The 27,260-nt window shown below is 47.1% G+C and overlaps 1 protein-coding gene across 1 annotated transcript in view; it reads left to right on the top strand.

Annotated features, from left to right (window-relative positions):
• Window positions 1-2,801: 2,801 nt before the first annotated feature.
• Window positions 2,802-27,260, top strand: part of LOC114069877 (E3 ubiquitin-protein ligase RNF38-like) — a gene marked incomplete at its 5' end in the record, with an annotated part of 61,634 nt that continues 37,175 nt past the window's right edge. The window contains one exon of the mRNA XM_027906978.1: window positions 2,802-2,969. Within this exon, the coding sequence (XP_027762779.1) occupies window positions 2,802-2,969 (168 nt within the window). The remainder of the gene's footprint in view (window positions 2,970-27,260) is intronic.

Below are 27,260 nucleotides of genomic sequence, written 5' to 3'. Positions count from 1 at the left end.
AAATCAAGGCAGAACACAGCTGCAAGTCACACATCAATCACTCTCACATGCCAACCTTTCATGCACACACACAGAGCCTAGGAGTTTCAAGTTACTCTACACTCCCCCCGTGAACACAGCTCTACTCCCTGGACCATAAATCAAGGCTTTAGATAAAAAATACAAGGTCATATAAACATTTTCCAGGCCTTTCTGATCTTCTTCTTTCTTGTTCTCATGCTGGCTTGCTACACTGAGGGGAGACCTTATTGCTCTCTACAGCTACCTGAAAGAAGGATGTAGCCGGGTGGATGTCTGTCTCTTTTCTCAGGTAACAATTGACAGGATGATAGGAAATGGCCCCAAGTTGCCCCAGGGGAGGTTTAGTTTAGTTATTAGGCAAAATTTCCTCATGGGAAGGGTTGTCAAGAATTGGAACAGGCTGCCCACAGAACTGGTTGAGTCACCATCCCTGGAGGTACTTAAAATGTGTAGATGGGGCACTTAGGGACATGATTTAGTGGTGGACTTGGTGTCAAGACTTAAAGAATGCAGTTAACTGTCTCAAAGCACTGTCAAAGAAGGAAATTCTCATAAGCTACCATGACAGGTATTTGGGATAAGAGCAGATGGCAACAACAGGAACTGGGTCTGGTAAGGCAGATCTGGGTAACCTATCTGGACAGATTCCCACCATGGAAAACTGTGAGAAAGGAAGGTGTTATTTCCAGACCCAAACGAAGGTAAAGGTTTAAAATTAGCACACAAGACAAAATTCCATTGTGCAGGATGTTGGAAAGAAAACAACTGCTTACACCCATGCCATCCCAAGTTATGGGAACATCTGCGACGCCCTATGAATATCTGGGACTTGGACTGTATAAAAGTGGTACCCCAGAAACATGACTTTGGGACCCTCACCACCAAGAAGACCAGAAGAAGAAGGACTGGCGGGACACTGTCGAAATCCACATGATGGTGATCTTTTACTTAATCTCTCTCACTCTCTTTCTCTCTCCCCCCATCTCTCTGTCTCCTCCTATTTCTTTCTGTCTCTCTAACTCACATTTACTGTTAAATAAAATCCATGCTATTGACTTTGGCGTATGGTCTCATTTGCACCTTAATTTGGGCAGAGGCATCTTTTAATAATTGGATCCTAACACTTGGCAGTGCTGGGTTAATTGTTGGACTTGATGATCTTAGAGGTCTTTTCCAACTTAAATGATTTTATGATTCTATATCCAGGTCACAGACTGCCTGGCTTAAAATGCAATTCTTACATCACATCTTATAAAGTGACTTGCACTCAGTACAGCAGCACATCAGTGATCTATTTTCTGTGCAGAGCACTGCTCAAGGAAGTATCTGCACCTGTAGCAGAGCATATAGGTGAAAGCTAAAAGTCTTTCTGGCCATGTCACAACCTTCACTTGTATTTGGACAGTTGAGTTACTAAAGTATTTCAAAATAAAAATACAATTTGTGTTTATCCTTGGCTGATCAGACTTACAGTGTCATCTTGTGTAATGATTGTTCTATAATGCTGTTACTACCTTCCAAACACCATCCACAATCAGGTGTTAATGCATTCAGAGTTACTATGGGTCCTTCATGATGGTGCTTTGCACAGACTTCTGTATAGTGGGAACTACTTAATCTTTTTTCTTTCTTTTCTTTCTTTATGCAGTGAGAGCAGTGATAACCTCTCCTGAATTACTTCTGGCACTGTCCTCAAATATCTGACAGTTAATGGTGTTAAAAATTCTCTCATAGCTCACATACAAAATATTTGCATTGGTACCTGAAGTGGAATTAGGTCAAAGTCACTGTTTCTCCTGAGTGACTTTTTTCCCAAATATGTGCAGTCTTGAGATTTGAAATGTTATTCAGTCATCTGTGTTTGTTCCTGTTTTGGCCTCTACATCTCATGACCAGTTCAGTAGGTTATCTCTCTTCAATTTGTTTATTCTCACCTTTGTAATGAGCTATTCTGGCTTGTTTGTTTTACTAGGGTGAATTTCATTTTAGCAGGTTGTGATAGAAGGTTCTTTAAAAAAATTGCTTTCTGTGGATCCAAATTACCTGCCTATGATTCTTCACAATTTTTGCTAGATTCCTAATGTAGTACAAGAAGTTGAGCAGTGTCTGGGTCCCGAGTACTTTCTACCCTTGGATTGATGATTGAGTTCTAAGTGAATATTGCTATCTAAAAAAAGCTGTAAGCCATGATGTTCTCTACTATTAATCTTTGATTTCAACTACTGCTTTTACTGATGTAAAGACACATCTCTGGAGTGTTGCGCTGAGTAGGCATTCAGAGATTGGTTTATTTACAGGAAAGAAAATCTGTCTGAAATTCTTTTTCTTTAAAGATATAAGTCTCTGGCAAGGATGAGTTGAAGAGATTCTTTAACTGCTTGTAGGGGTGTAGTCCCCCCTTCCTTTTTCTGGCTGGCTTTTAAACGGTGGTTACTGCTGCCTATTTTTTTCCAAGAACTAACCTTAGTGTGTGAGGGGCAGCTTTTCTGAATTTGAGATGCTTTTGAGTGTCTCTAATGGTGCCTTAGAGGACTTAAAATCTTGAGAGGCCCCTCCTGGCCTTGTCCTAAATGCACTGACTGAAGAGTGATACTCTAATGAGAAGATTTTATTTACTTTTTTTTGGTAAAGGACAGGGATGGAGGTATTTGCCTTCTCTAGCACCCTCAGAGTAAAAAATGCTTTTTCCTTATGTTATGTAAAAGCTTTTTTTCTATGCCATGCCATAACTGTTCAAAGCCCTTGTAACAGCTTACTTCATACACGTGTTTTTGCTGCAGATCCATCAGGGTGCAGTCCCCATCTCATACACGGTGACAACGGTGGCGCCACATGGAATTCCACTTCGTACAGCCCAGCATATACCACCCTGCAGCACACAACAGGTCCCAGGTTGTTCTGTGGTCTTCAGTGGACAGCACCTTCCTATCTGTAGTGTGCCTCCTCCAGTAAGTATGGTTCTCTAGTTATATCGACTGGACTTAAACTTAGGAGGTGGAAAACCTGGAGTTTCATTGCTCATCCAGCTTTCCCTGATGTAAAGTAAAAACTATTATTTCCTGGTGTAAATTTTAATGGTATAAATAATATGGTGTATTATATAGGGCAAGCTTTAGAACTAGTAAACATATTGTGCTTCTTTGCTCCTTTCATAGAATTATACCATAATCTCATGCATTTTTGACAAAAAATGGATGCTGGTTTATGATCTGGTCTCTTATCCTATCTATTAGCAGCTATTTTACATACATTCAGATGTTTACAGGAAAAGACTTCAAAAGTTCATCAAGTACTATTAGGAATCTCACCTAGAACTTTTATCTGGAAATGGTCCTATAAAATGGTACAGCTATAGCTAGCAACTCTTTATGAAAGACAGGCAAGGAAACAGAGAGGATTGCCCAGTAGTTTGTTCCTTCTGGGATTTTTTAAACATTTACATACGGTTCGTGGGGGGTTTGGGATTCCAATTTGAGAGGAAAAACACGAAGGAGTAGCTCAAGCATATAGAGCTCTTCTACTGAATAGATGACAGGCTGTCTGAGAGCTTGTGGATCGGGAACAGAGAAGAGACTAGTAAGGGGGTGATATCATGCTGTGAGCTTCTTAAAGACCATCTGATCAGTGTGAAGAAAGGAACAAGACCTTCTTTAAACAACCGAGGGAAGTCTCCAGATTATAGACCCTGGGTGTTATGGAGGACTTGAAACTTCCTGACATCTGCTGTAAGATTAACAATGGAACAGAAACATCCCAGGAGGCTTCTGAAGGGTGTTGTGGGGGGGGGTGAATTATGATGAAAACTTCTTAATAGAGGTGTTGGATAGGCCAACTTGGGGAATGCACAGCTGAATATGCTGCTCATAAACTAATTGAGGATGTGGCAATCAGTGGCAGTCTTGAGTGGAGATCAAGATCCTGAGGGAAGCAAAGTACAGACCTTGCATTTCAGACCATTTTGTGTGCATCTTTGACTTTACCTATTAAACTATATTTATCTCAACCCATGAGTTTTCACACTTTTACCCTTCTTATTCTCTTCCCCATACCATTGTGGGGGAGAGAAGCAAGCAAGCAGCTGTTTGGTGTTTAGCTGTTTACAGGGATTACAACATCACAGTCCTTTTTGGTGCCATTTTTGGGGATCAAAGGGTTTGAGATACTGGCAGGAGTGTATTGGGGGGAACTTATTATATCTGTTTAACAATTACTGGTTGTAATGCTGACTAATCTGTCCTTGGCATTGGTTTATCTGATCCATCCCATGCTTTTTTTTTTTGCTGTACATCAAATTTGAGACAACAAGGACAGGTACCGAGAACAGTTGTTAACAATGGTCTAGAACTTCACCCCTGAACAAGTGGGGGATTCTGATTAAGTGACAGAATGCTTGAAAAAAGAATGCCCTGGCTATGTCAGAGATACAACTTCTCACACTGTTCTAGGGCCTAGTCTACAATTATTGAGAACTATTCATAGAATCATAGAATCACAGAATAAACTAGGTTGGAAAGGACCTCTGAGATCATCAAGTCCAACCCTTGATCCAACACGACCATGGCTACTAGACCATGGCACTCAGTGCCACATCCAGTCTCTTCTTAAAAACCGCCAGGGACGGTGAATCCACCACCTCCCTGGGCAGCCCATTCAAAAATATCTGATTACTCTCTCTGTAAAAAATTTCTTCCTAATATCCAACCTAAACCTCCCCTGGCAGAGCTTAAGCCCGTGCCCTCTTGTCCTACTGCTAATTGCCTGGGAGAAGAGACCAATGCCCACCTGGCTACAACCTCCTTTGTTGTAGACAGTGATGAGGTCCCCCCTGAACCTCCTCTTCTCCAGACTAAACAACCCCAGCTCCCTCAGCCTCTCCTCATAGGACTTGTGCTCGAGTCCCTTCACCAGCCTCATTGCTCTTCTCTGGACCTGCTCCAGCACCTCAATATCCTTCCTGAACTGAGGGGCCCAGAAGTGGACACAAGGTATGACCTCACCAGCACTGAGTACAGGGGAAGGATCACTTCCCTGCTCCTGCTGGCCACACTGTTCCTGATACAGGCCAGGATGCCATTTGCCTTCTTGGCCACTTGGGCACACTGCTGGCTCATGTTCACCTTCCTGTCAATCCAAACTCCCAGGTCCCTTTCCACCTGGCTGCTCTCCAGCCACTCTGTCCCCAGCCTGTAGCACTGCAGGGGGTTGTTGTGGCCAAAGTGTAGGACCCGGCACTTGGCCTTGTTGAACCTCATCCTGTTGGAATCAAACCATCTCTTCAGCTTGTCCAGGTCCCTCTGAAGAGCCCTCCTGCCTTCCAGCAGATCAACACACCCCCCTAGCTTGGTGTCATCTGCAAATTTGCTGATGGTGGACTCAATCCCCTCATCCAGATCATCGATAAAGATATTAAACAGAACTGGACCCAACACTGATCCCTGGGGGACGCCACTAGTGACCAGTTGCCAACTGGATGCAGCACCGTTCACCACCACTCTCTGAGCCCAGCCATCCAGCCAGTTCTTAACCCAGCAGAGTGCACCTGTCCAAACCATGGGCTGCCAGCTTTTCCAGGAGTATGCTACAGGAGACAGTGTCAAAGGCTTTGCTGAAGTCCAGATAGACTACATCCACAGCTTTCCCCTCATTCACCAAGGGGGGGGTCACCTGATCATAAAAGGAGATCAGGTTGGTCAGACAGGACCTGCCCTTCCTAAACCCATGCTGGGTGGGTCTGATCCCTTGTCCATCCTGCAGATGCTGTTTGACTGCACTTAGGATGATCTGCTCCATAACCTTGCCAGGCACTGAGATCAGGTTGACTGGCCTGTAGTTTCCCTGGTTCTCCTTGCAGCCCTTTTTGTGTATTGGTGTGACATTTGCCAACTTCCAGTTATCTGGTACCTCCCCAGTGAGCCAGGACTGTAGGTAAATGATGGAGATCGGCTTGGTGAGCTCTTCTGCCAGCTCCCTCATCACTCTTGGGTGGATCGCATCTTGTCCCATAGACTTGTGAGGATCCAAGTGTTTCAACAGGTCACTAGCTATTTCCTGCTGAAATACAGGGGGGCTATTTGGCTTCCTGTCTCTGTCTACCATCTACGGAGGCCAGTTGTCCTGAGGACAACCTGTCCTAATGTTGAAAACTGTGGCAAAGAAGGTGTTAAGTACCTCAGCTTTTTCCTCATCTTTGGTGACTATGTTCTCCTGCATGTCCACGAAGAATGGAGGTTTTCCTTGCCCCTGTTTTTGATGTATTTGTAGAAGCACTTCTTGTTATCCCTAACAGAAGTGGCAAGATTGAGTTCAAATTGTGCCTTTGTCTCTGTTATTTTCTTTCTATGTGACCTAACTATATTCCGAAAATCTCCATGAGCCCTTTTTTCCATACTCGGTAAGTATCGTGAGGGGGGGTTTGATCCCCGCGATAGACCCTCAAGGCACACCTTGGTTAGGAGACGGTCACACACTGATGACCCCAAAATGGCATTTATTAAAACAAGATGTCAGTTTATATACAGGGGGATACAGAAGGTTCGGGAATAAAGGTGGGACCCCTGCTCGGAACATCAAATCCCAAGGGTCAGTGATAAGGGAATTTGGACGGATTGGCCGCAGGGAATATGTCTGGCCATATAGGGGAAGGGGAGAGCAAGGAAGGAGTGGTGAGGGGCACAGACAGGGGGGTTCTGCAGGGGTCTGTGAGGCTGCGTCTTATCGCTGGATTTCAGGCACTTCCTGCAGCTGCAGCTGTCAAAGCACTTCTAGATAGATTTCTTCCTCTGAGGCTCCTTCACAGCCCTCCTACATTTTTCTCCATTCTCTATAGGCTTCAGCTGGCCCACCTCCGACAGGTAAGTTCTCCTTTTTCCCCTTATTTCCTTCAAAATCTCCCTGTTCAGCCAGACCTGTTGTCTTCCCTGCTGGCTCACCTTTCGGCAGGCTGGGACAGCTCCTGTGCATTCAAGACTTCCTTCTTGAAGCATGTCCATCCCTCCTGGACCCCTTTGTTTTCAAAGGCTGTTTCCCAGGGTACCCTCTGAACCGGCCTTCTGAGTAGGCTGAAATCTGCCCTCTGGAAGTCCAGGGTAGAAGTTTTATTGATGACCGTCTTTGTGCCTCTGAGTACTGAAAACTCTATTATTTCATGGTCACTGTGCCCCAGACGGCCTCTGACCACCACATCTCCCACCAGCCCCTCTCTTTGTGAACAGCAGGTCTAGCGGGGCCCCCTAAGGAGAGGAGATGGTCTCTGGATCCGAAGACATACAAACAAACACTGTCACTGAACCAGAAACCCAATCCTCAGCTATATCAGTTGCTCTGAGATAGTGAAGCCGAGCAAAGGCCTAAAGAGTTAACTTAGAATGCTTAGTTAGAGATAGAAGCTAGGTCTTAGGAATTTTAAAGAATGGTACCTTGCATCCCAGAGAACTACACACCCAGATAAGAACACGAACGAAGAGTTCCTTAGGAGATAAGGGGCGAAATAGGGGCATGAGTCCAAGATCTTGCAAAATTCACCATTAGGAAGTCAGCCAAACAGAGAAAGTTGAAGAGTTCACGAGGAAGACTCCTAAAATACGACCCTCTTTGAGGCTGAAGAAACTGGAACAACTACCAGAACAGCATCCCAAAAGAGGGCTCCACCCCAGACTCCGCCCAGACTCCACCTATTATGAATATTATGATTAGATGTTGCAATTGTATGAATATGCATGTATAGATGTAATCACTCACCAAAACTGTATAAATTACCTGACTTTACACTGATAACTTTGAAGCTAGTTTGTCCAGCAAGAGCTGGCTAGTTTCCCAACGTTGCTCGAATAAATACCTTTTGCTGCTTAAAGACCCAAAACTTTCTCTGAGCAGTTTCATTGCACCTTTTTGGGCATCAATAGTCAAGAAGAAACAATGGAAGCAGAGGTCAACTCGTTTAGTAAGGGAGAAAGCAGCTTCTCCTGAGAGTGAGCAGGAAGGAGAATCAGAAGAGGCAGCCAACAGCAGAGCAGTAACAAGAACAGGAAAGGAAGAGATTGAAGGCATAAACAAGTCAGAAACTACCCTGTCCCTGAGTGAGTTGCAAGATATGCCAAAATATTTCAGCCATCAATACAACACAGCAGAGAGAAAGCAGTCTAGGACGTTCCTGGAGTGTATGGAAGACAACTTCCTAACACAACTGGTAAATGAGCTTACCAGAGGAGGTGCCCTGCTAGACCTGTTTGGGAACAAAGGACTAGTGGGTGATGTGGTGGTCAGTGGCTGTCTTGGGCATAGTGACCATAGTTTTCAATACTGGGTGAAGTAAGGAGGGGCACCAGCAGAACTCCCACCTTGGACTTCCGGCTGGCAGCCTGTTTAGGAGATTGATTGACAGTCCCTTGTGAGTCATTCCTGCAGTACAGAGGAGTGCAGGAAGGCTGGATGTGCTTTAAAAAGGAATTGATAAATATTCAGTAGCAGGCTGTCCCCATGTGTAGGAAGACAAGTCATTGGGGAAAAAGATTGGCCTGATTAAACAGAGAACTTAGGCTGGAATTTAAGGAAAAGAAGAGAATCTGTCATCTCTGGAAGGAGGGTCAGGAAGGACTATAAGGATGTCACGAGGTCATGTAGGGAGAAGATAAGGACTAAAGCCCAATTAGAACTTGATTTGGCCTCTACAGTTAAAGAGAACAAAAAAGGTTCTATAAACACATTGGCAGCAAAAGGAGGGTCAAGGAGTGTCTCCATCATTTGTTGAATGCAGAGGGTAGTGTAGTGACAGGGGATAAGGAAAAGGCAGAGGTAATTGATGCCTTATTTGCCTCAGTCTTCAATATCAAGACCAGTTGTCCTCAGGATACCCAGCTCCCTGAGCTAGAAGTTAGGGAAGGGGAGCTGAATGAAGCCCCCATGACCCAGAAGGAGATGGTTACTGACCTGCTATGCCAATTAGACACTCACAAGTCTATGGGCCCTGATGGGATCCACCCCAGAGCAATGAGGGAACTGGAGAAAGAACTTGCCAAACCACTCTCAATCAACAGCAGTCCTGGTTAACTGGAAAAGTTCCAGCTGACTGGAAATTAGCAAATGTGACACCTATCTACAAGAAGAGGTGAAAGGATTATCTGTGAAACTACAGGCCTGTGAGCCTTACCTCGGTTCTGGGCAAGGTTATGGAAGAGATCATCCTGAGTGCCATTACACGGCACATGCAGGACAACCAGGGGATTAAGCCCAGCCAACATGGATTTATGAAAGGAAGGTCCTGCTTGACTAACCTGATCTCCTTTCATGACCAGGTGACCCACTTAGTAGATGAGGCTGTGGATGTTTTCTATCTAGACTTCAGTAAAGCATTTGACACCATGTCCCACAGTATCCACCTAGAAAACCTGACTGATGGTGGCTTGCATGGGTGGAGTCTTAAATGGGTGAAAAACTGGCTGGATGTCCAGGCCTGGAGAGTTGTGGTGAATGGAGCTAAAGTCAGTTGGCGACCAGTCACTAGTGGTATTCCCGAGGTCTCAGTTTTGGGGCCAGTCCTGTTTAGCATCTTTCTTGATGATCTGGACATGGAGATTGAGTGCATCCTCAGTAAATTTGCAGATGACACCAAGCTGGGTGGGAGTGTTGATCTGCTCAAGTGTAGGAAGGCTCTATAGAGAGACCTGGACAGACTCGAGCAATTGACTAAGGATAACTGCATGAGGTTCAATAAGGTGAAATGCTGGGTCCTGCATTTGGGTCACAGCAACCCCATGCAGTGCTACAGGCTGGAGTAGATGTGGCTTGAGAGCTGTTCAGCAGAAAGGGACCTGGGGGTGCTGATTGACAACTGGCTCAGTATGAGCCAGTAGTGTGCTCAGGTGGCCAAGAAGGCCAGTGGCATCTTGGCCTGTATCAAGAATAGTGTAGTCAGCAGGACTAGGGAAGTGATTGTCGTCCTGTACTCAGAATTGGTGAGGCCACACCTGGAGTACTGCGTTCAGTTTTGGGCCCCTCACTGTAAAAAGGACATTGAGGTTCTAGAGCATGTCCAGGGAAGGGCAACAAGGCTCATGAAGGGTCTAGGAAACTTGTCTTACAAGGAACAGCTGAGGGAACTGAGTTTGTTTAGTCTCAAGAAAAAGAGGCTCAGGAGGTCCTCATCGCTCTCTACAACTACTTGAAAGGAGGTTGTAGTGAGGTGGGGGTCAGTCTCTTCTACTGTGCCTAAGATGTTGTTTTGAGTAGTGGCATAATTTATGGGGCATGTTTTTAGCTGTACAGTAGTTGCTTCCACCATGGTGAGTATGTAGTGCTTGCCTTGCCATCTTCATGGCAGTAGTCTAATACAGTCAATTTGCCAGACCTTGTCAAAACCCAACCACTGCCCTCTATTCCAGGGAGACTTTACTTGTGTAGCTTGCTTGATTGCAGCATGTTTCACATTCATGGGTAACCTGCATGATGACCTCCGTGGTCAGGTCCATCACTCAATCATGAGCCCATCTGTATGCTGCATTTTAATCTGGGCCATTTGTGACCTGGATATAGAATGATAGAATTATTTAGGTTGGAAAAGACCTTTAAGATCATTGAGTTCAACCATACACACTGCCAAGTCTTCCACTAAACCATGTCCCCAAGAGCCACATCTACATATCATTTAAATACCTCCAGGGATGATGACTCAACCAGTTCCATGGGTAGCCTGTTCCAATGCTTGACAACCCTTCTCATGAATAAATTTTCCCTAATAACTAAACTAAACCTCCCCTGGGGCAACCTGAGGCCATTTCCTATCATCCTGTCAATTGTTACCTGGGAAAAGAGACGGATGTGGGGTCTGGTTATACTGGGTGCCGCAGGAACTTCTGGGAGTTGTAGTCCTAAGACTCTGTTGCACATGCTCAGATGGATGCTTGTATGGGATTGGCTTAGGAAGTTACCTGTGTGACGTGGGATTTTTTGAAACTACTATTTAAGCTGTGACTATTTGAATAAACTCACTCTCATTACACACGTTAGTGGTCTTACTGGTCCTTTGGGACTTGCCAGTTATTATATAACTGCTACATTTGGTGCCCTGAATCAGGGACTAATTACGGATTAGGCGTTAGGAACCAGCCTATATTTAAGCTGAAGGACGCCCGCCGTCAAAAAGACGAAAAGCGCCAGGTACCAAGGGAAAGAATCCTTTGATGGGCTCTAGCGGCGATTGCCGCGTGTGAGCTCGAAGAAAAAGGCCTAAATACTTGGTAGGACTTTGCCTACGTTAGGAGAGAACGCCTCTTGGGAACAAAGAAGAAAGAAGAAAGAAGAAAAAAAAAACGTACCTTTGTCCCAGGAGAAAAGCCGAAACATGGGATCCTCAAAGTCACATGAATTATAAGAAAACGCAGAAGCTTTAAATTCATTACTGAAGAAACACTCGGAAGAAATTGAAGAAGAAAAACTAGTGAACTTACTACAATGGATGCAAGCTACAACACCAAAAACTCTGTTGGCTGCAACATTAAACCTGACCACATGGCAGGAGATCAGAAGGACAATGAGAAGTGCAGAGCTGCTCGGAGATATGAAGGCTTTTAGAAATCTGCCTGCATGGTCTCATGTGCTGGACTCTTTACTAGCAGCGCACATAAAGGCAAGTTCAGCCGTGAAAAGAAACCCTAGAAACCCTAGACATCCCTCCCCCCACCCAAACCCTGGTCCTGAAATAATCCTTGTACAGGTAGAAAATGAAAATGAAACTGGGAGCGGGGGGGGGGAGCTCGTCGGGCATGAGGGAAGGTGAAGGATTTGTTTCAGAGGGAGTGCGACTTCGTTGCAGCCGAGGTCGGGAGGGAAACGCAATGGATTACAATAAAGAGCAAGCTTTTCGCGGGCGCGCGGGTCCGGGGGAGAGGGAGCCGGGCCGGGTGCACGACTCAAGCGGCGGGGCTGCTCCCGAACGCTGGGTGCGGGACTCAAGCGGCGGGGCTGCCCCCGAACGCTGGGCGCGGGACTCAAGTGGTGGGGCTGCCGCGGGGGGGCAAGCGCAGTGTTCGGGCCGAGGGGCTAGCACCGGGGAGCTTGTGGTGGGCTTGCGCCGAGAGGGCCAAGGGGAGTGCATGCAGACGGGCATGTACCCTTTGCTGGTAGCAAGCTCTCGGTCATGTGGCAAGCACATGGCTGCAAGGGCGGCGCCATCTTGTTCCCCCCCGGGAACGGGAAATGAGTCCCCCTCTTCCGCCCGCGCAGCCATACTACCACGACCACGCGGCGGGGAGGTACCCTTCTCTTCCGGTGGCGCGGCCATCTTCCACTGGCCACGCGGCAGGAGAGTACCCTTCTCTTCCGGTGGCGCGGCCATCTTCCACCGGCCACGCGGCAGGAGAGTACCCTTCTCTTCCGGTGGCGCGGCCATCTTCCACCGGCCACGCGGCAGGAGAGTACCCTTCTCTTCCGGTGGCGCGGCAAGTTTGTAATGCGCCTATGGTAGAATCCGATAGTGACAGCACAGAGTACAGTGATACGGGGGAGGACCTGGGAGAAGGGTTAGTCGCAATGGCTCTGAATGAGAAAAAACTTGTGACTGCAGAGTCTCGTGGGAGAAATTGGAATAAATTCCGGGAGGACACAGTCAAATCGGGCGATTGGGAAATATTACGTGCATGCCCAGTAGTATACCGACCGCGGCAAAGCCCTCAGTTCCAAACCTTACCGTATGAGGTAACTAAAGATCTGAGGTGAATAATTAAAGAAAGTGTTGTTTCCTCGTCCCATATGTTTTCCTATTTAGAGACGATGGGCAGCATATATGTATTTACTCCCCATGACTGGAAAACACTACTTAAAATGGCCTTAAGCATTACACAATACAGTGTGTGGCTTTCAGACTTTCGGGAAAGCTGCACCGCTTATGCAAATGAACCGGGTGCTTTACAGGCAGGCATGACCGTTGATCACCTAGTGGGGGAGGGAGCTCACTCAGCCCCCGGGGCACAAATTGGCTATCCACGAGAGATTTATGAGTCATATCGAAAATGGCTTTAAGATCATTGCGAAAGCTTCCTAGCACAGACAAAGACAGTAATTTGTCGTTTGCTAAAGTTTTACAGGAAGCCACTGAGCCATTCCCGAAATTTCTTGATCGACTACAAACTGCCCTAAATAGACAAGTGGATGATGACACTGCCAGGGATTTGCTCTTTAAACAGCTCGCATATGAAAATGCAAATAATGGTTGCAGGCGAGCTTTGTAATCCCTACCGAAAAGAGAAAACTGCACAATTGCTGAAATGGTACGGGCTTGCCAGAATGTAGGTTCTGTCGACCACCACGCTAATTCCATTGCAACAGCGTTAGCTGCCCAGCTAAAAGTAAACAATGGGGAAAAGGAAAAGGGCTGCTGTTATCGTTGTGGGTCAACTAACCATCTCATTAAAAATTGCCCTAAAAAGCCCCCTGGTACAACGTACCACAAATGCAATAAGGGAAAGCAATGGGCTTGTAATTGTAAGTCGCGAGCTGACCATGGGAACAGTCCTGCGTTCTCGGGAAACTGCAGGCGGGGCGCGAGGTCGCGCGCCCCCTGCAATCAAATAAATTCGGCCCCAAACAATATGCCCGCCATTTGCTCGCAGCCACCACAGGAAGCGCTGGCTTGGACTTGGCCTCCAGAAAGCCAGTAATTATAACATCCACTGATGTGACTTTAATACCCACTGGGGTATGGGGACCCCTAGGTCCAAGGGTGCACGGCCTCCTAATCGGCCGTTCCTCAACCACGAGGATGGGTTTGTTAGTTTTACCCGGAGTGAGTGATTCTCAGTGTGAAATCCAAATAATGGCATGGACACCAATACCACCCTGCTACATACCTGAAGGGCAGAGACTGACTCAGCTAATACCCTTTCACACCTTATCACCACCTGGGGTGGGGAAGAGAGGCTCTGGGGCTTTTGGAAGCACAGGTCAGCCACAAATACTTTGGTCAGAGACCGTCTCTGCCTCTCAACCTATGCTAGTCTGCCAAATAGATGGGCGCGAATTTAAGGGCTTGGTAGATTCAGAGGCGGATGTTACTATCATAAAGGATACAGGGTGGCCATCTGACTGGGCTACGGTGTTCCCTGCAGCATCTATTCAGGGGGTGGGAGGCATGCAAAAACCCAGGCAAAGTACTCATCTACGCACTGTGCTAGGGCCAGAGGGACAGAGAGACAGAATTGCACCCTTCATAGCTCCCATTCCTTGTACCCTGTGGGGAAGGGATGTCTTGGGTCAATTTGACACTGTAATACATATCGCAGCAAATGACAACCAGACAGAGAAAACTCAGATTTTTCACTAAGGCCCATTGATCAGCCGTTCCACGAACCTATCAAACTGACATGTAAAACAGAGGACCCTATTTGGGTCGATCAGTGGCCCTTGAAAAAGGAACGGCTTGTTCAGCTACAAAACCTAGTCCAAGAACAGCTGGATGCTGGCCACATAACACCAACTTCTAGCCCATGGAATACCCCAGTGTTCTGTGTCCCTAAGAAAAGTGGCAAGTGGCGACTGCTACAGGATCTTAGAGCAGTCAATGCAGTCACTGAGCCAATGGGGGCGCTACAACCAGGGCTTCCCTCACCTGCCATGCTTCCTGCAGGATGGCCACTAATGGTAATTGACTTAAAAGACTGCTTTTTCACCATTTTCCTGCATCCAAGCGATGCCCCCCGCTTTGCCTTTTCAGTTCCGGCCCTCAATCATGCAGAGCCCATGAAAAGTTTTCACTGGGTAGTTCTCCCACAGGGCATGCGGAATAGTCCAACTATTTGCCAGACAGTGGTTGCCAAAGCCATATGCCCTGTCAGGGAACTCTACCCTTCTGCTGTCATTTATCATTATATGGACGATATCTTAGTAGCTACTGCCCTAAAAACTGATCTACCACCTATTATGACTGCTCTAACCGATGCTATCCGAGAAGCAGGGTTACAGGTTGCTCCAGAAAAGATCCAGAAGACTCAGCCCTGGGCCTACCTCGGATGGAGAATCACACAGCAGGAAATCGTGCCACAACCACTGACTCTTAAGGTAAAAGACACTTTGACACTACATGACTTGCAGCAGATATTAGGAGATATTAACTGGCTCAGACCAATTCTAGGGATAACCACAGAGGAGCTGCACCCTCTCTTTGAACTACTGAAAGGAGACCCAACTTTAACCTCCACACGGTCTTTGACAGCTGAAGCTAAGAGAGCCCTGAAGGTATGCTCTCAAGCGATTGAGGACAGGCAAGGCAGGCGGCGACACCCTGATCTACACATCCGCCTTGCTCTTGTCTCCAGCAAATTCCAGCCTTTTACTGTACTGTTTCAATGGGATCAGATGGAATCTGACCCTCTCAGGGTGATAGAATGATTATTTCTACCTCACACACCACCCAAAACTGTTTGGACCTTTAATGAAATGTTCTCTAAGCTTATCATTAAAGGCAGAACACGGCTACAGGAACTGAAAGGACAGGACCCCGAGATCATCTACATTCCAGCAACAAAGGACAACCTGGACTGGCTACTTGCAGAAGATACTGGATTCCAGACTGCATTAACAGACTACACTGGTGACATTTCTATTCATTTCCCCAAACACAGACTCTGGGCTTAAGTGGGGAACCTACCTCTAATGACTGCACGCCGCTGCCGGCCACACCCTGTGGAAGGCATCACTGTCTTCACTGATGCATCTGGGCGGTCATGAAAGGCGGCGGTAACATGGGTAAACTCTATCACTGGACAGTGGGACAAAAAAGTACGAACCATAAACCAAGGTTCTGTACGAGTCCTAGAACTCGCTTCAATTCGTATAGCCTTTGAACTGTTTTCTGATCAACCACTTAATGTTATTACTGATTCATGTTATGCTGCGGGTTTGGTTTCGCATCTCGAAGCTTCTTTCCTCCGAGATATTAATAACCCTTGTCTGTTTGCAGAAATACGCACTATATGGTTCCTTGTGAACCACAGAAAGTTTGATTTTTACATAATGCATGTCCGCTCCCACACAGATTTGCCAGGACCCATAGCGGAAGGTAACCAAAAGGCAGATGCTGCCGCTATGACCATCACAGTACCCAAAGCTCTCGAGCAAGCTAAAATTTCCCACCTGTTTTTTCATCAAAATGCACGTTCCCTAAAAAGACAATTCCAAATTACAATAAATCAAGCTCGAGATATAATCATGTCATGCCCTGACTGTCAACAAATTACCCCTATGCCATCTAAAGAAGGGGTTAATCCCCGAGGTATAAAAGCCAATGAGATTTGGCAAACAGATGTGACACGCATAGCTGAATTTGGTAAACTGAAATATGTCCATGTTACAATAGATACCCATTCTAAGTACATTAATGCCACTGCACACACAGGAGAGAAAGTGAGAGATGTTATCAAACACTGGCTTAGTTGCTTTGCAGCTTTAGGTATCCCAAAAACCATAAAGACAGATAATGGTCCTGCATACTGTTCTTCAAAGGTTAAAACATTTCTAACAGACTGGGGTATCCTTCATTCCACAGGCATACCACACTCACCCATGGGCCAAGCAATCGTGGAAAGGGCACACCGCACAGTGAAAGAAATGCTGCCAAAACAAAAAAGGGGGGACTCCATCCTCAGCCCACAGGAACGCCTGTGGAAAGCGACATATGTCATAAATTTCTTAAATTGTGATGACCCAGACTATACTAGGTACGAACGCCAACACACAACCCAAGTAAATTCGCCTCAGAAACCACTAGTCATGATAAAAGACGTAGTAACAGGACAGTGGTTGGGACCAGTGGACCTCGTGACATGGGGGAGAGGGTACGCTTGTGTCTCTGCAGGTACTAAACTGAGGTGGATTCCTTCCAGGTGTGTAAGGCCATAGACGGACACCCACTTGGCTACATCCTTCTTTCAGGTAGCTGTAAAGAGCTGTAAAGAGCAATAAAGTCTCCCCTCAGCCTCCTTTTCTCCAGACTAAGCAACCCCAGTTCCGTTAGCCACTCCTCATAAACTTGTTCGCTAGACTCTGCATCAACTTCATTGTCTTTCTTTGGACCTGCTCCAGCACCTCACTGTGTTTCATTCCTCTCTCCCTACATGTCCTGATGTTTCATGGGCCCATCGAGCTACAAATAACTCCCCCTTATGCTCCCAGTCTAAGTCCACCTGAGATACTTCAATTTTGGCAGTTTACCTGTTCATTGTTTTGGTGTTCTTCAGTGGCACAGTTCTTGGGCATGTGAGCATCTACATGACATACCTTTAAAGCTTTCTACCTGAGCAGTGATGCCTTGCCACAGTGCAGGATCCCATATGGGTTTACCTCTGCACTGCCAGTTGATCTGCTTCCATTGCATTTGCCACCATCCATGAGTCAATATAGAGACAGAGTAATGCCCACTTTTCTCATTCAGCATTCTCTAGAGTTGGTTTTCACTTCCTCAAACTCACCTTCTCCACCTTGCTGTGTGGGACTCCACACAGTAGCTTTCCACTTCCGATGGTTGTCTCCAGTATGACAGGATTCATCAGTAAATGAAACATAATGCCTTTCATCTTCTGATAACTCATTATATGGTTTGTGCCTCTTGGGTACACATCACGTCCTCAGGCAATCCTCCAAAATCACCACCTTCTGGCCAGTCATCAGCTCTTCCAACATTCCTGGGTGGTTGGGATTCCCCATTCTCCAGCAGGAGACAGTGATGCCCTACCTCTCCTGCTGTCAGGAGGCAAAACGAGTGCACGGGGGGGAATGGAAACAGGTCCCTGTTCGGAGAGGTAAAAGAATACCCTCTCAACCCCCATCACCTCCCCAGGTGCCCTTGAACAACAGATAGGAGGCCCTAGACTCGGAAAGTCAAGTAGAGGTCAGGCAAGAGGAAGATCTGTCTGCAGGTTGCACTCTGTCTACCAGACAGGTTACAACTACAGCTATAAGGAAAAAAAGAAGGGTAGTTGTAGTAGGTAACTCCCTTTTGAGAGGAACTGAAGGCCCTATTTGTCGACCAGACCCATCCCACAGGGAGGTTTGCTGCCTTCCCAGAGCCAGGGTGAGGGACATTGGTAGGAGACTTCCTGAGCTAATTCAAACCTCAGATTACTATCCACTGTTGGTAATCCAGGCTGGCAGTGATGATATTAATAGAAGAAGTGCCAGGGCAATCAAAAAGGATTTCAAGGCACTGGGTAGATCAGTTCATGGGACAGGCGCGCAGGTAGTTCCTGTACTTGCTGGAATGAATGAGGAGATGAATGAGGAAAAGAGCAGGAAAGCCTACCTTATCGATAGATGACTAAAGGATTTGTGCCACTCTCAAAATTTTGGGTTTTTTGACCATGGGGCAAACTCCACAGTACCCAGTCTTCTTAAATCAGATGGGCTTTATGTATCTAGGAGGGGCTAAAGGACTGTAGCCCATAAGTTAGTGGGGTTCATCAGGAGGGTTTAAACTAAGTTTGAAGGGGGAAGGGGTTGAATCCAGGTTCTCCAAAGAGAAGCCCAGGGATGAAAAGCCTGAGTTAAGAGTAAAATCAGCAGCCCAGCTGAAGTGCATGTACACTAATGCACACAGCATGGGCAACAAACAGGAGGAGGTGGAAGCCATCGTGCAGCAGGAAAGCTATGATGTAGTTGCCATCACAGAAACGTGGTGGGATGACTCGCATGCCTGGAGTGCTGCCATGGATGGCTACAAGCTCTTCAGAAAGGATAGGCAGGGTAGGAGAGGCAGAGGGGTGGCTCTATATGTTAGAGAGTCCCTTGACTCTGTAGAACTTGAGGTCACCAATGATAAGGTTGAGTGCCTGTGGATCAGAATCAGGGGGGAAGGCCAACAAGGCTGACATCCTAATGGGAGTCTGTTACAGACCACTCAACCAGGAAGATGAAGGGGATGAATTATTCTACAAGCAGCTGGCAGATGTCGCAAAATTGCCAGCCCTCGTTCTTGTGGGAGACTTCAACCTGCCAGATATCTGCTTGGAGCTCAACACGGCAGAGAAGAGGCAGTCTAAGAGATTCCCGGAGTGTATAGGGGATAATTTCCTGCTCCAGCTGGTAAATGAACCTACCAGGGGTGGGACCCCACTAGACCTGTTGTTTACAAACAGAGAGGGGCTGGTGGGAGATGTAGTGGTCGGAGGCCATCTGGGCCACAGTGACCATGAAATAATAGAGTTTGCAATACTCAGGGATACAAGGAAGGCCACCAATAAAACCTCCACACTGGACTTCCGGAGGGCAGATGTTGGCCTGTTCAGAAGACTGGTCCAGAGCATACCCTGGGAAAAATCCCTTGAAAACAAGAGGGTGCAGGAGGGATGGACGTGCTTCAAGAAGGAAGTCTTGAGTGCACAGGAACAGGCTGTCCCAGTGTGCCAAAAGGCAAGCCGGCGAGGTATACGACCAGCTTGGTTGAACAGGGAGATTCTGAAGGAAATCCGGGATAAAAAGAGAGCTTACAGACTATGGAAAATAGGGCTGGCTACTCAGGATGAGTTTAGGAGTATAACTAGGTCATGCAGAAAGAAAATTAGAGAGACAAAAGCGCAATTTGAAGTCAATTTGGCTACTTCTGTTAAGGATAACAAAATGCACTTCTATAAATTCGTTAATAACAAAAGGAGGGGCAAGGAAAATCTCCGTTCCTTGTTGGACTTTGGGGGGGAACATAGTTAACAGGGATAAGGAGAAGGCTGAGGTACTTAACACCTACTTAGTCTCAGTATTCACCAGTAGGACAGGGGGCCCTCGGGACAACTGTCCTCTGGAGCTGGTAGACAGGGACAGGAAGCTGAATTACCCCCCTGTATTCCAGCAGGAAATAGTCAGTGACTTACTGAGCCACCTGGATCCACACAAGTCCATGGGACCAGATGGGATCCATCCTAGGGTGATGAGGGAGCTGGCAGAAGAGCTTGCCAAGCCGCTCTCCATCATTTACCTACAGTCCTGGCTCTCTGGGGAGATACCAGACAATTGGAAGTTGGGGAATGTCACACCGATCTACAAAAAGGGCTGCAAGGAGGACTCGGGAAACTACAGGCCTGTCAGCCTGACCTCAGTTCCTGGCAAGGTTATGGAGCAGATCATCCTGAGTGCAATCAGATAGCACCTACAGGATGGACAAGGGATCAGACCCAGCCAGCACGGGTTTAGGAGGGGCAGGTCCTGTTTGACCAACCTGATCTCCTTTTATGATCAGGTGACCCACCTGGTGGAGGACGGGAAAGCTGTGGATGTGGTCCATCTGGACTTCAGCAAAGCCTTTGACACTGTTTCCCATAATATACTCCTGAAAAAGCTGGCAACCCATGGCTTGGACAGGGGCGTTCTGTGCTGGGTGAAGAACTGGCTGGATGGCCGGGCACAGAAAGTGCTGGCGAATGGGGCTGCATCCACTTGGTGGCTGGTCACCAGTGGTGTCCCCCAGGGATCAGTGCTGGGCCCAGTCCTGTTTAACATCTTTATCAATGCTTTAGATGAAGGGATTGAGTCCATCATTAGGAAATTTGCAGACGACACCAAGTTAAGAGGGAGTGTCGACCTGCTGGAAGGCAAGAGGGCTCTGCAGAGGGACCTGGATAGGCTGGAGAGTTGGGCTGATTCCAGTGGGATGAAGTTCAACAAGGCCAACTGCAGGGTCCTACACTTTGGCCACAACAACCCCGTGCAGCACTACAGGCTGGGGACAGAGTGGCTGGAGAGTAGCCAGGTGGAAAGGGATCCCGGGATACTGATTGACAGGAAGCTGAACATGAGCCAACAGTGTGCCCAGGTGACCAAGAAGACCAATGACATCCTGGTCTGCATCAAGAACAGTGTGGCCAACAGGAGCAGGGAAGTGATCCTTCCCCTGTACTCAGTGCTGGTGAGACCACACCTTGAGTATTGTGTTCAGTTCTGGGCCCCTCAGTTCAGGAAAGACATTGAGGTGCTGGAGCAGGTCCAGAGAAGAGCAACCAGGCTGGTGAAGGGACTCGAGCACAAGTCCTATGAGGCGAGGCTGAGGGAGCTGGGGTTGTTTAGTCTGGAGAAGAGGAGGCTCAGGGGTGACCTCATCACTCTCTACAACTACCTGAAAGGAGGTTGTAGCCAGGTGGGGGTTGGTCTCTTCTCCCAGGCAATCAGCAGTAGGACAAGAGGGCACGGTCTTAAGCTCTGCCAGGGGAGGTTTAGATTAGATATTAGGAAGAAATTCTTTACAGAGAGAGTGATCAGGCATTGGAATGGCCTGCCCAGAGAGGTGGTGGATTCACTGTCCCTGGAGATTTTTAAGACGAGGCTGGATGTGGCACTGAGTGCCACGATCTAGTAATCAGAGTGGGGTTGGATCAAGGGTTTGACTTGATGATCTCGGAGGTCTCTTCCAACCCAGTTAATTCTATGATTCTATGATTTTATGATTTGAGCCCATTACATGATTAGCAGTCCCCACTTACTCCATGTGATATCAGTTGCATGATGTGTAGAAGGGATGTTTCTTTTGAACATACAATGTAGCATGGGCAATTGTGGTGCCAAGATCAGACATGCTTCTGTACCAAGAACTTCTGAAGTGACTTGAACCCCCTCATATGCTACTAGTATCTCTCAGTCAGTGTGTAGTGGGCTTCTGATCCTCAATAACCCCAGCTCCAAAACCCTTGACAGCAACCTTGGGTTTCTCCTGGTGTTTTCTGCCAGAGGCTCCAGTTGAGACCATGCTCCCTGGTTGCAGTGTAGAGTACATTTTGCATGTCTGGTCCTGTCCAAACAGGCCCAAGAGGTACCGCACGAGCTAGTTTCTTTGATCTGCTGAAAGCCTTGTCATTGCTCAAGGCCCCACTCAAAATGGTTCTTCACTCAATAGAGGGGGCTCACAAACTGACTATAACCTGAAACATGCATTCTCCAGAACCCCACAAGGCCTAGGAAAGCCTGTGTTTCATTCTTGTTAGCTGCTAGAGACATAGTTGGTATAGAATCATAGAATGGCTTAGGTTGGAAGGCACCTTAAAGATCATCTAGTTCCAATCCCCCCATCATGGGCAAGGATGCTATGCACTAGATCAGGTTGCTTAGAACCCCATCCAATCTGGCCTTGAACACCTTCAGGGATGGGGAATTCACAACTTATCTGAGCAACATGTTCCGGTGCCTCACTACCCTCTATGTAAAGAACTTCTTCCTAACATCTAAGCTAAATCGTTCCTCTTTTAGTTTAAAACCATCCCACCTTGTCCTATCACTATCTGCCCGTGAAAAAAGTCCCTCTCCATCTTTCTTGTAGGCTCCCTTCAGGTACTGGAAGGCCTCAACTAGGTCTTTCCAGAGCTTTCTCTTCTCCAGGCTGAAAAGCCCTAGCTCTCTCAGCCTGTCTTTGTAGGAGAGGTTCTCCAGCCCTCTGATCATCTTTGTGGTCCTCCTCCGGACCTGCTCTAACAGGTCTATGTTTTTCATGTTCTGAGGACTCCAGAGCCAGATGCAGTATTCCAGATGGGGTCTCACAAGAGCAGAGTAGAGTGGGAAAATCACCTCCCTTGACCTGCTGACCACACTTGATACAACCCAGGATGTAGTCAGACTTCTGGGCTGCAAGTGCACACTGTTGGCTTATGTCCAGCTTTTCATCGACCAGAACACCCAAGTCCTTCTCTGCAGAGCTGCTCTCAATGAGTTCTTTGAGTCTGTGCTCATGTCTTGGATTGCCCTGACCCAGGTGCAGCACCTTGCACTTGGACTTGTTGAACCTCATGAGGTTCTTTTGAGCCCACTTTTCAAGTTTGTCCAGGTCCCTCTGGTTGGCATCCCATCCTTCTGTTGTGTCAACTGCACCCCTCAGCTTGGTGTCATCTGCAAACTTGCTGAGGGTGCACTTAATCTCACTATGTCATTGATCAAGATATTAAAGTGCACTGGTCCCAAGACAGAGCCCTGAGGGACACCACTCATCACTGGCCTCCACCAGGAAATAGAGTCATTGACCGCAAGTCTATGGCTGCATCCATCCAGCCAATTCCTTATCCACTGAATAGTCGATGCATCAAATCCATGTCTCTCCAATTTAAAGATAAGGGTGTTGTGTGGGACCATGTCAAAAGCCTTACAGAAGTCTAGGTAGATGACATTGGTCAGTCTTCCCGTGAAAACTGTTGCTGTCCCTCCATCAGAGAAGGCCACCTGAGTGATCAGGCATGATCTGCCCTTAGTGAAACCATGCTGGCTGTCTTGGATCACTTCATTGTCTTGCATGTGATTTAACATTGCTTCCATGAGGATCTGCTCCATGATCTTCCCAGACAGAGGTGAGACTCACCAGTCTGTAGTTCCCTGGGTCTTCCTTTCTCCCCTTTTTAAAAATAGGAGCAATGTTTCCCTTTTCCAGTCACCTGGGACTTCACCTGACCACCATGACTTTTCAAACATGATGGAGTAGCTTGGCAACAACATCAGGCAGTTCTCTCAAGACCCTGGGATGCATCTCATCAGGCCCCATAGATTTGTGGCTATTTGGTTTTATCTAGTGGTCTCAAACCTGCTCTTTGCTTACAGTGGGAGGGACTTGCCTCCCCCAACCCCCACCTAGGGGTTCAGGGGCTTAAGGGATGTGGGAAACCTGACTGTCAGTGAAGACTGAGGCAAAGAACTCATTGAGTACCTCAGCCTTCTCTTGTTGAATCTGTTGCTATCAGTTGTCCTTTCTCTTTTTTCAGGGGTACACTCTTCTTGGCCTTTCTTTTCTGACCTATGTACTTATAGAATGTCTTCTTGTTATTCTTCACATTCCTTGCCAAGTTCTGTTCCAGCTGTGCCTTAGCTTTCCTGACCCCATCCTTACACATCCGAACTGCATCCCTGTACTTTCCCCAGGCCACCCGTCCCTGTTTCCACTGGCTGTGCATTTCCTTCTTCCTCCTCAGTTTGAGGAGCAAATTCTTGCTCAGGCATGCTGGTTTTCTGCCTGCCCTCCTTGATTTCTTATACATGGAGATGGAGAGCTCTTGTGCACAGGCTCTCAACCTGTTCATGGCTGTTTCTCAGAGACAGCTCTTCACAATCTATCCATTCCTTAACATAGAGGGCAGCACCTCTGCCCCTCCTTCCCAGCTTATCTCTTCTGAAAAGCCTTGTAGACCTCAATTTAAGTGTTCCAGTTCTGTGATTTTGTTGATCTCATGTATATCTTGTTGATCACATCCATAGGGACATGATGACATCTATCCTGCCATTTTACTCCCATGAACTGGATCTCCTGTGCAGGTCCCTTAACCTTGCTTCTCTTTATGATGAAGTCAGCTTTCAGAAGAATCTAAATTACTCTTTTTTCCTTTCTAAAACACTTTGTTGCCCCACGTGATCATGCCATGGATGTATTGTACATGTTCAGAGGCATCACCCTGTTCCAGTATAGTTTGTATTAGTTCATGACAAATGGTAGGACTGTGTTTCTACCTCAGGGGCAGTCGATTCCAGGTATACTGGACACCCTTCCATGTGAAAGCAAACTGTGGCCTGCATTCTTCTGCCAAAGACATTGAGAAAAATGCATTGAAAATGTCAATTGTAACATACCACTTGGCTGTCTTTGACTCCACATCTTTCTCTCTCCTTCTCCCTCTCTGTACCTGCATCATTCTCTCTCTTCCACTGCATCTGTATGCTGATCTCTATGTCGCGTTCTGCATTTGTGTGTGTGTGTCTCCCTGTCTCTCTTCCTCTGTGTCTGTGCTCATTTCTCCATCTGCATCTGAGTCAGCATAGACTCATAGAACCATAGATTCATTAAGGTTGGAAAAAACCTCTAAGATCAAGTCCAAACATCAAACTAGCGCCACCACCGTGTTCAACACTAAATCATGTCCTCAAGTGCCATATCCACACATTTTCTGAACATTTCCAGCGATGGTGACTCCACCACTTCCCTGGGCAACCTGTTCCAATGCTTGACAACTCTTTCTGTGAAGGAATTGTTCCTAATGTGTAATCCAAACCTTCCCTATCACAACTTGGAGCCATTTCCTATTGTCCTGTTAATTTTTACCTGGGAAAAGAGACTGAAGCCCACTTTACTACAACCTCCTTTCAGGTAACTGTGGAGAGCAATAAGGTCACCCTCAGTCTCCTTTTCTTCAGGCTAAACAACCCCAGTTCCCTCAGCCACTCCTCATAAGACTTGTGCTCCAGACCCTTCACCAGCTTCCTTGCCCTTCTCTGGACATGCTCCAGCATCTCAATGTCTTTCTTGTAGTGAGGGGCCCAAAACTGAACCCAGTACTCAAAGTGCAGCCTCACCAGTGCTGAGTACAGGGGGACAATCACTTTCCTAGTCCTGCTGGCCACACTATTTTTGATACAGACCAGGATGCCATTGGCCTTCTTGGCCACCTGGGCACACTGCTGGCTCATGTTCAGCTGCTGTTAACCAGCACCCTCAGGTCCTTTTCCACTGGTCGGTTTTTCAGCCACTCTTCCCCCAATACTCTAGCGCCTGCAGGGGGTTCTTGGGACCCAAGTGCAGGACGCTGCACTTGGCCTTGTTGAACCTTATACAATTGGCCTTGGATCATCAATCCAACCTGTCCAGATTCCCATGTAGATCCTTCCTACCCTTAATCAGATCAGTGCTCCTGCCTGGTTGGTGTCATCTGCGAACTTATTGAGGGTGCACTCCACCCCCTCCTCTAGATCATCGATGAAGATATTAAACAGGACCAGCCCCAATACTGAGCCCTGGAGAACACCACTCATGACCAGTCGCCAACCGAATATAACTCCATTCACCACCACTCTCTGGGCCTGGCTACCCATCCAGGTTTTTACCTAGTGAAAAGTGCACTCATCCAAGCTATGAGCAGTCAGTTTCTTCAGGAGAGTTCTGTGGGAGACTTTTTCAAAAGCTTTACTAAAATCTGGGTAGATAACACTCACAGCCTTTCCTTCATGCAAGGGTCACCTTGTCATAGAAGGAGGTGAGGTTTGTCAAGCAGGACCTTCCTTTCATGAACCTATGCTGGCTGGGCCTGATCAACTGGTTGTCCTGCACCTGTGGCATGATGGCACTAAATATGATCTGCTCCATGACTTTCCTGAGCACTGAGGTCAAGCTGACAGGCCTGTTATTCCCCAGATTCTACTTCCAACTCTTCTTGTAGATGGGCATCACATTTGCTAAATTCCAGTCACCTGTGACATCCCTGTTTGACCAGGACTGCTGGTAAATGATTGAAGGTGACTTGATGAGCACTCCCTCCAGCTCCCTCAGTACTCTTGGGTGGATCCCATCCAGCCCAATGGACTTGTGCAGGACTAAATGGCACAGCAGGTAACTGACCATTCCATCCTGAATTACTGGGGCTTCATTCTGCTCCCCATCTCCGTCTTCCATCTCAGGGGGCTAGGTACCTTGAGGACAACTGGTCTTACTAGACCGAGGCAAAGAAGGCTTTAAGTACCTCAGCCTTTTCCTCATCCTTTGTCACTGTTTCCCCCCACATCCAGTAAAGGACAGAGATTCTCCTTGTCCCTGCTTTTGTTCTTGATGTATTTGTCGAAACACTTTTTGTTGTCTTTTACAGTAGTGGCCAGATTAAGTTCTAGTTGGGCTTTGGCCCTTCAGATTTTCTCACAACATCCTTGTAGTCCTCTTAAGTTGCCTACCCCTTTTCCCCAAGGTGGTAAACTCTCCTTTTCTCCCTGAGTTCCAGCCAAAGTTCTCTGTTCTGCCAGGCCTGTCTTCTTCCCCACTAGCTCGTCTTTCAGCACGTGGGGATGGTCTGTTCCTGTACCTTAAGGATTTCCTTCTTAAAGAATGTCCGATCTCCCAAAGGACTCTCTCAAACAGTCTTCTAAACAGGCCAAAGTGTGCCCTTTGGAAGTCCATTGTGATGTTGCCTAAATGGCTGTGGGGAAAAAAAGACTCCAAGTCAAATTAGGTAGGAGATAAGATAAGGATACAAAGGCTTTAATGAGCCCCCAGGCTTTCTGGAATACTCCCAGTGCACACTCCTGAAATACAGATGTCCACAGTTTTTATAATGATTTTCACCCAATCCCCATCCAGTCACCACCCAGGTTCTGCCCCCGCCCCGCCTCTTGGAAATTGGGTCTGGGGGCGTTTTGGGACCCCCTCTTCTTCATCTTCATCTTCCTCAGAGCATGTAATGTCCTTGGAGGCCTTCCAGAATTCTAGGCCTGGAGGTTGTTGAGTCTATGGCTGTATCTTCTTTCGTAGGGTTAGGGTGTTCTTCTACAAT

The sequence above is a fragment of the Empidonax traillii genome, unplaced genomic scaffold (assembly GCF_003031625.1).
Source record: "Empidonax traillii isolate 1590-97213 ecotype Southwest subspecies unplaced genomic scaffold, ASM303162v1 scaffold1385:size202427, whole genome shotgun sequence".
Classification (NCBI taxonomy): domain Eukaryota; kingdom Metazoa; phylum Chordata; class Aves; order Passeriformes; family Tyrannidae; genus Empidonax; species Empidonax traillii.
The sequence above is the reverse complement of the archived record's forward strand: the minus strand, read 5'-3'. Positions and strand labels throughout refer to the sequence as shown.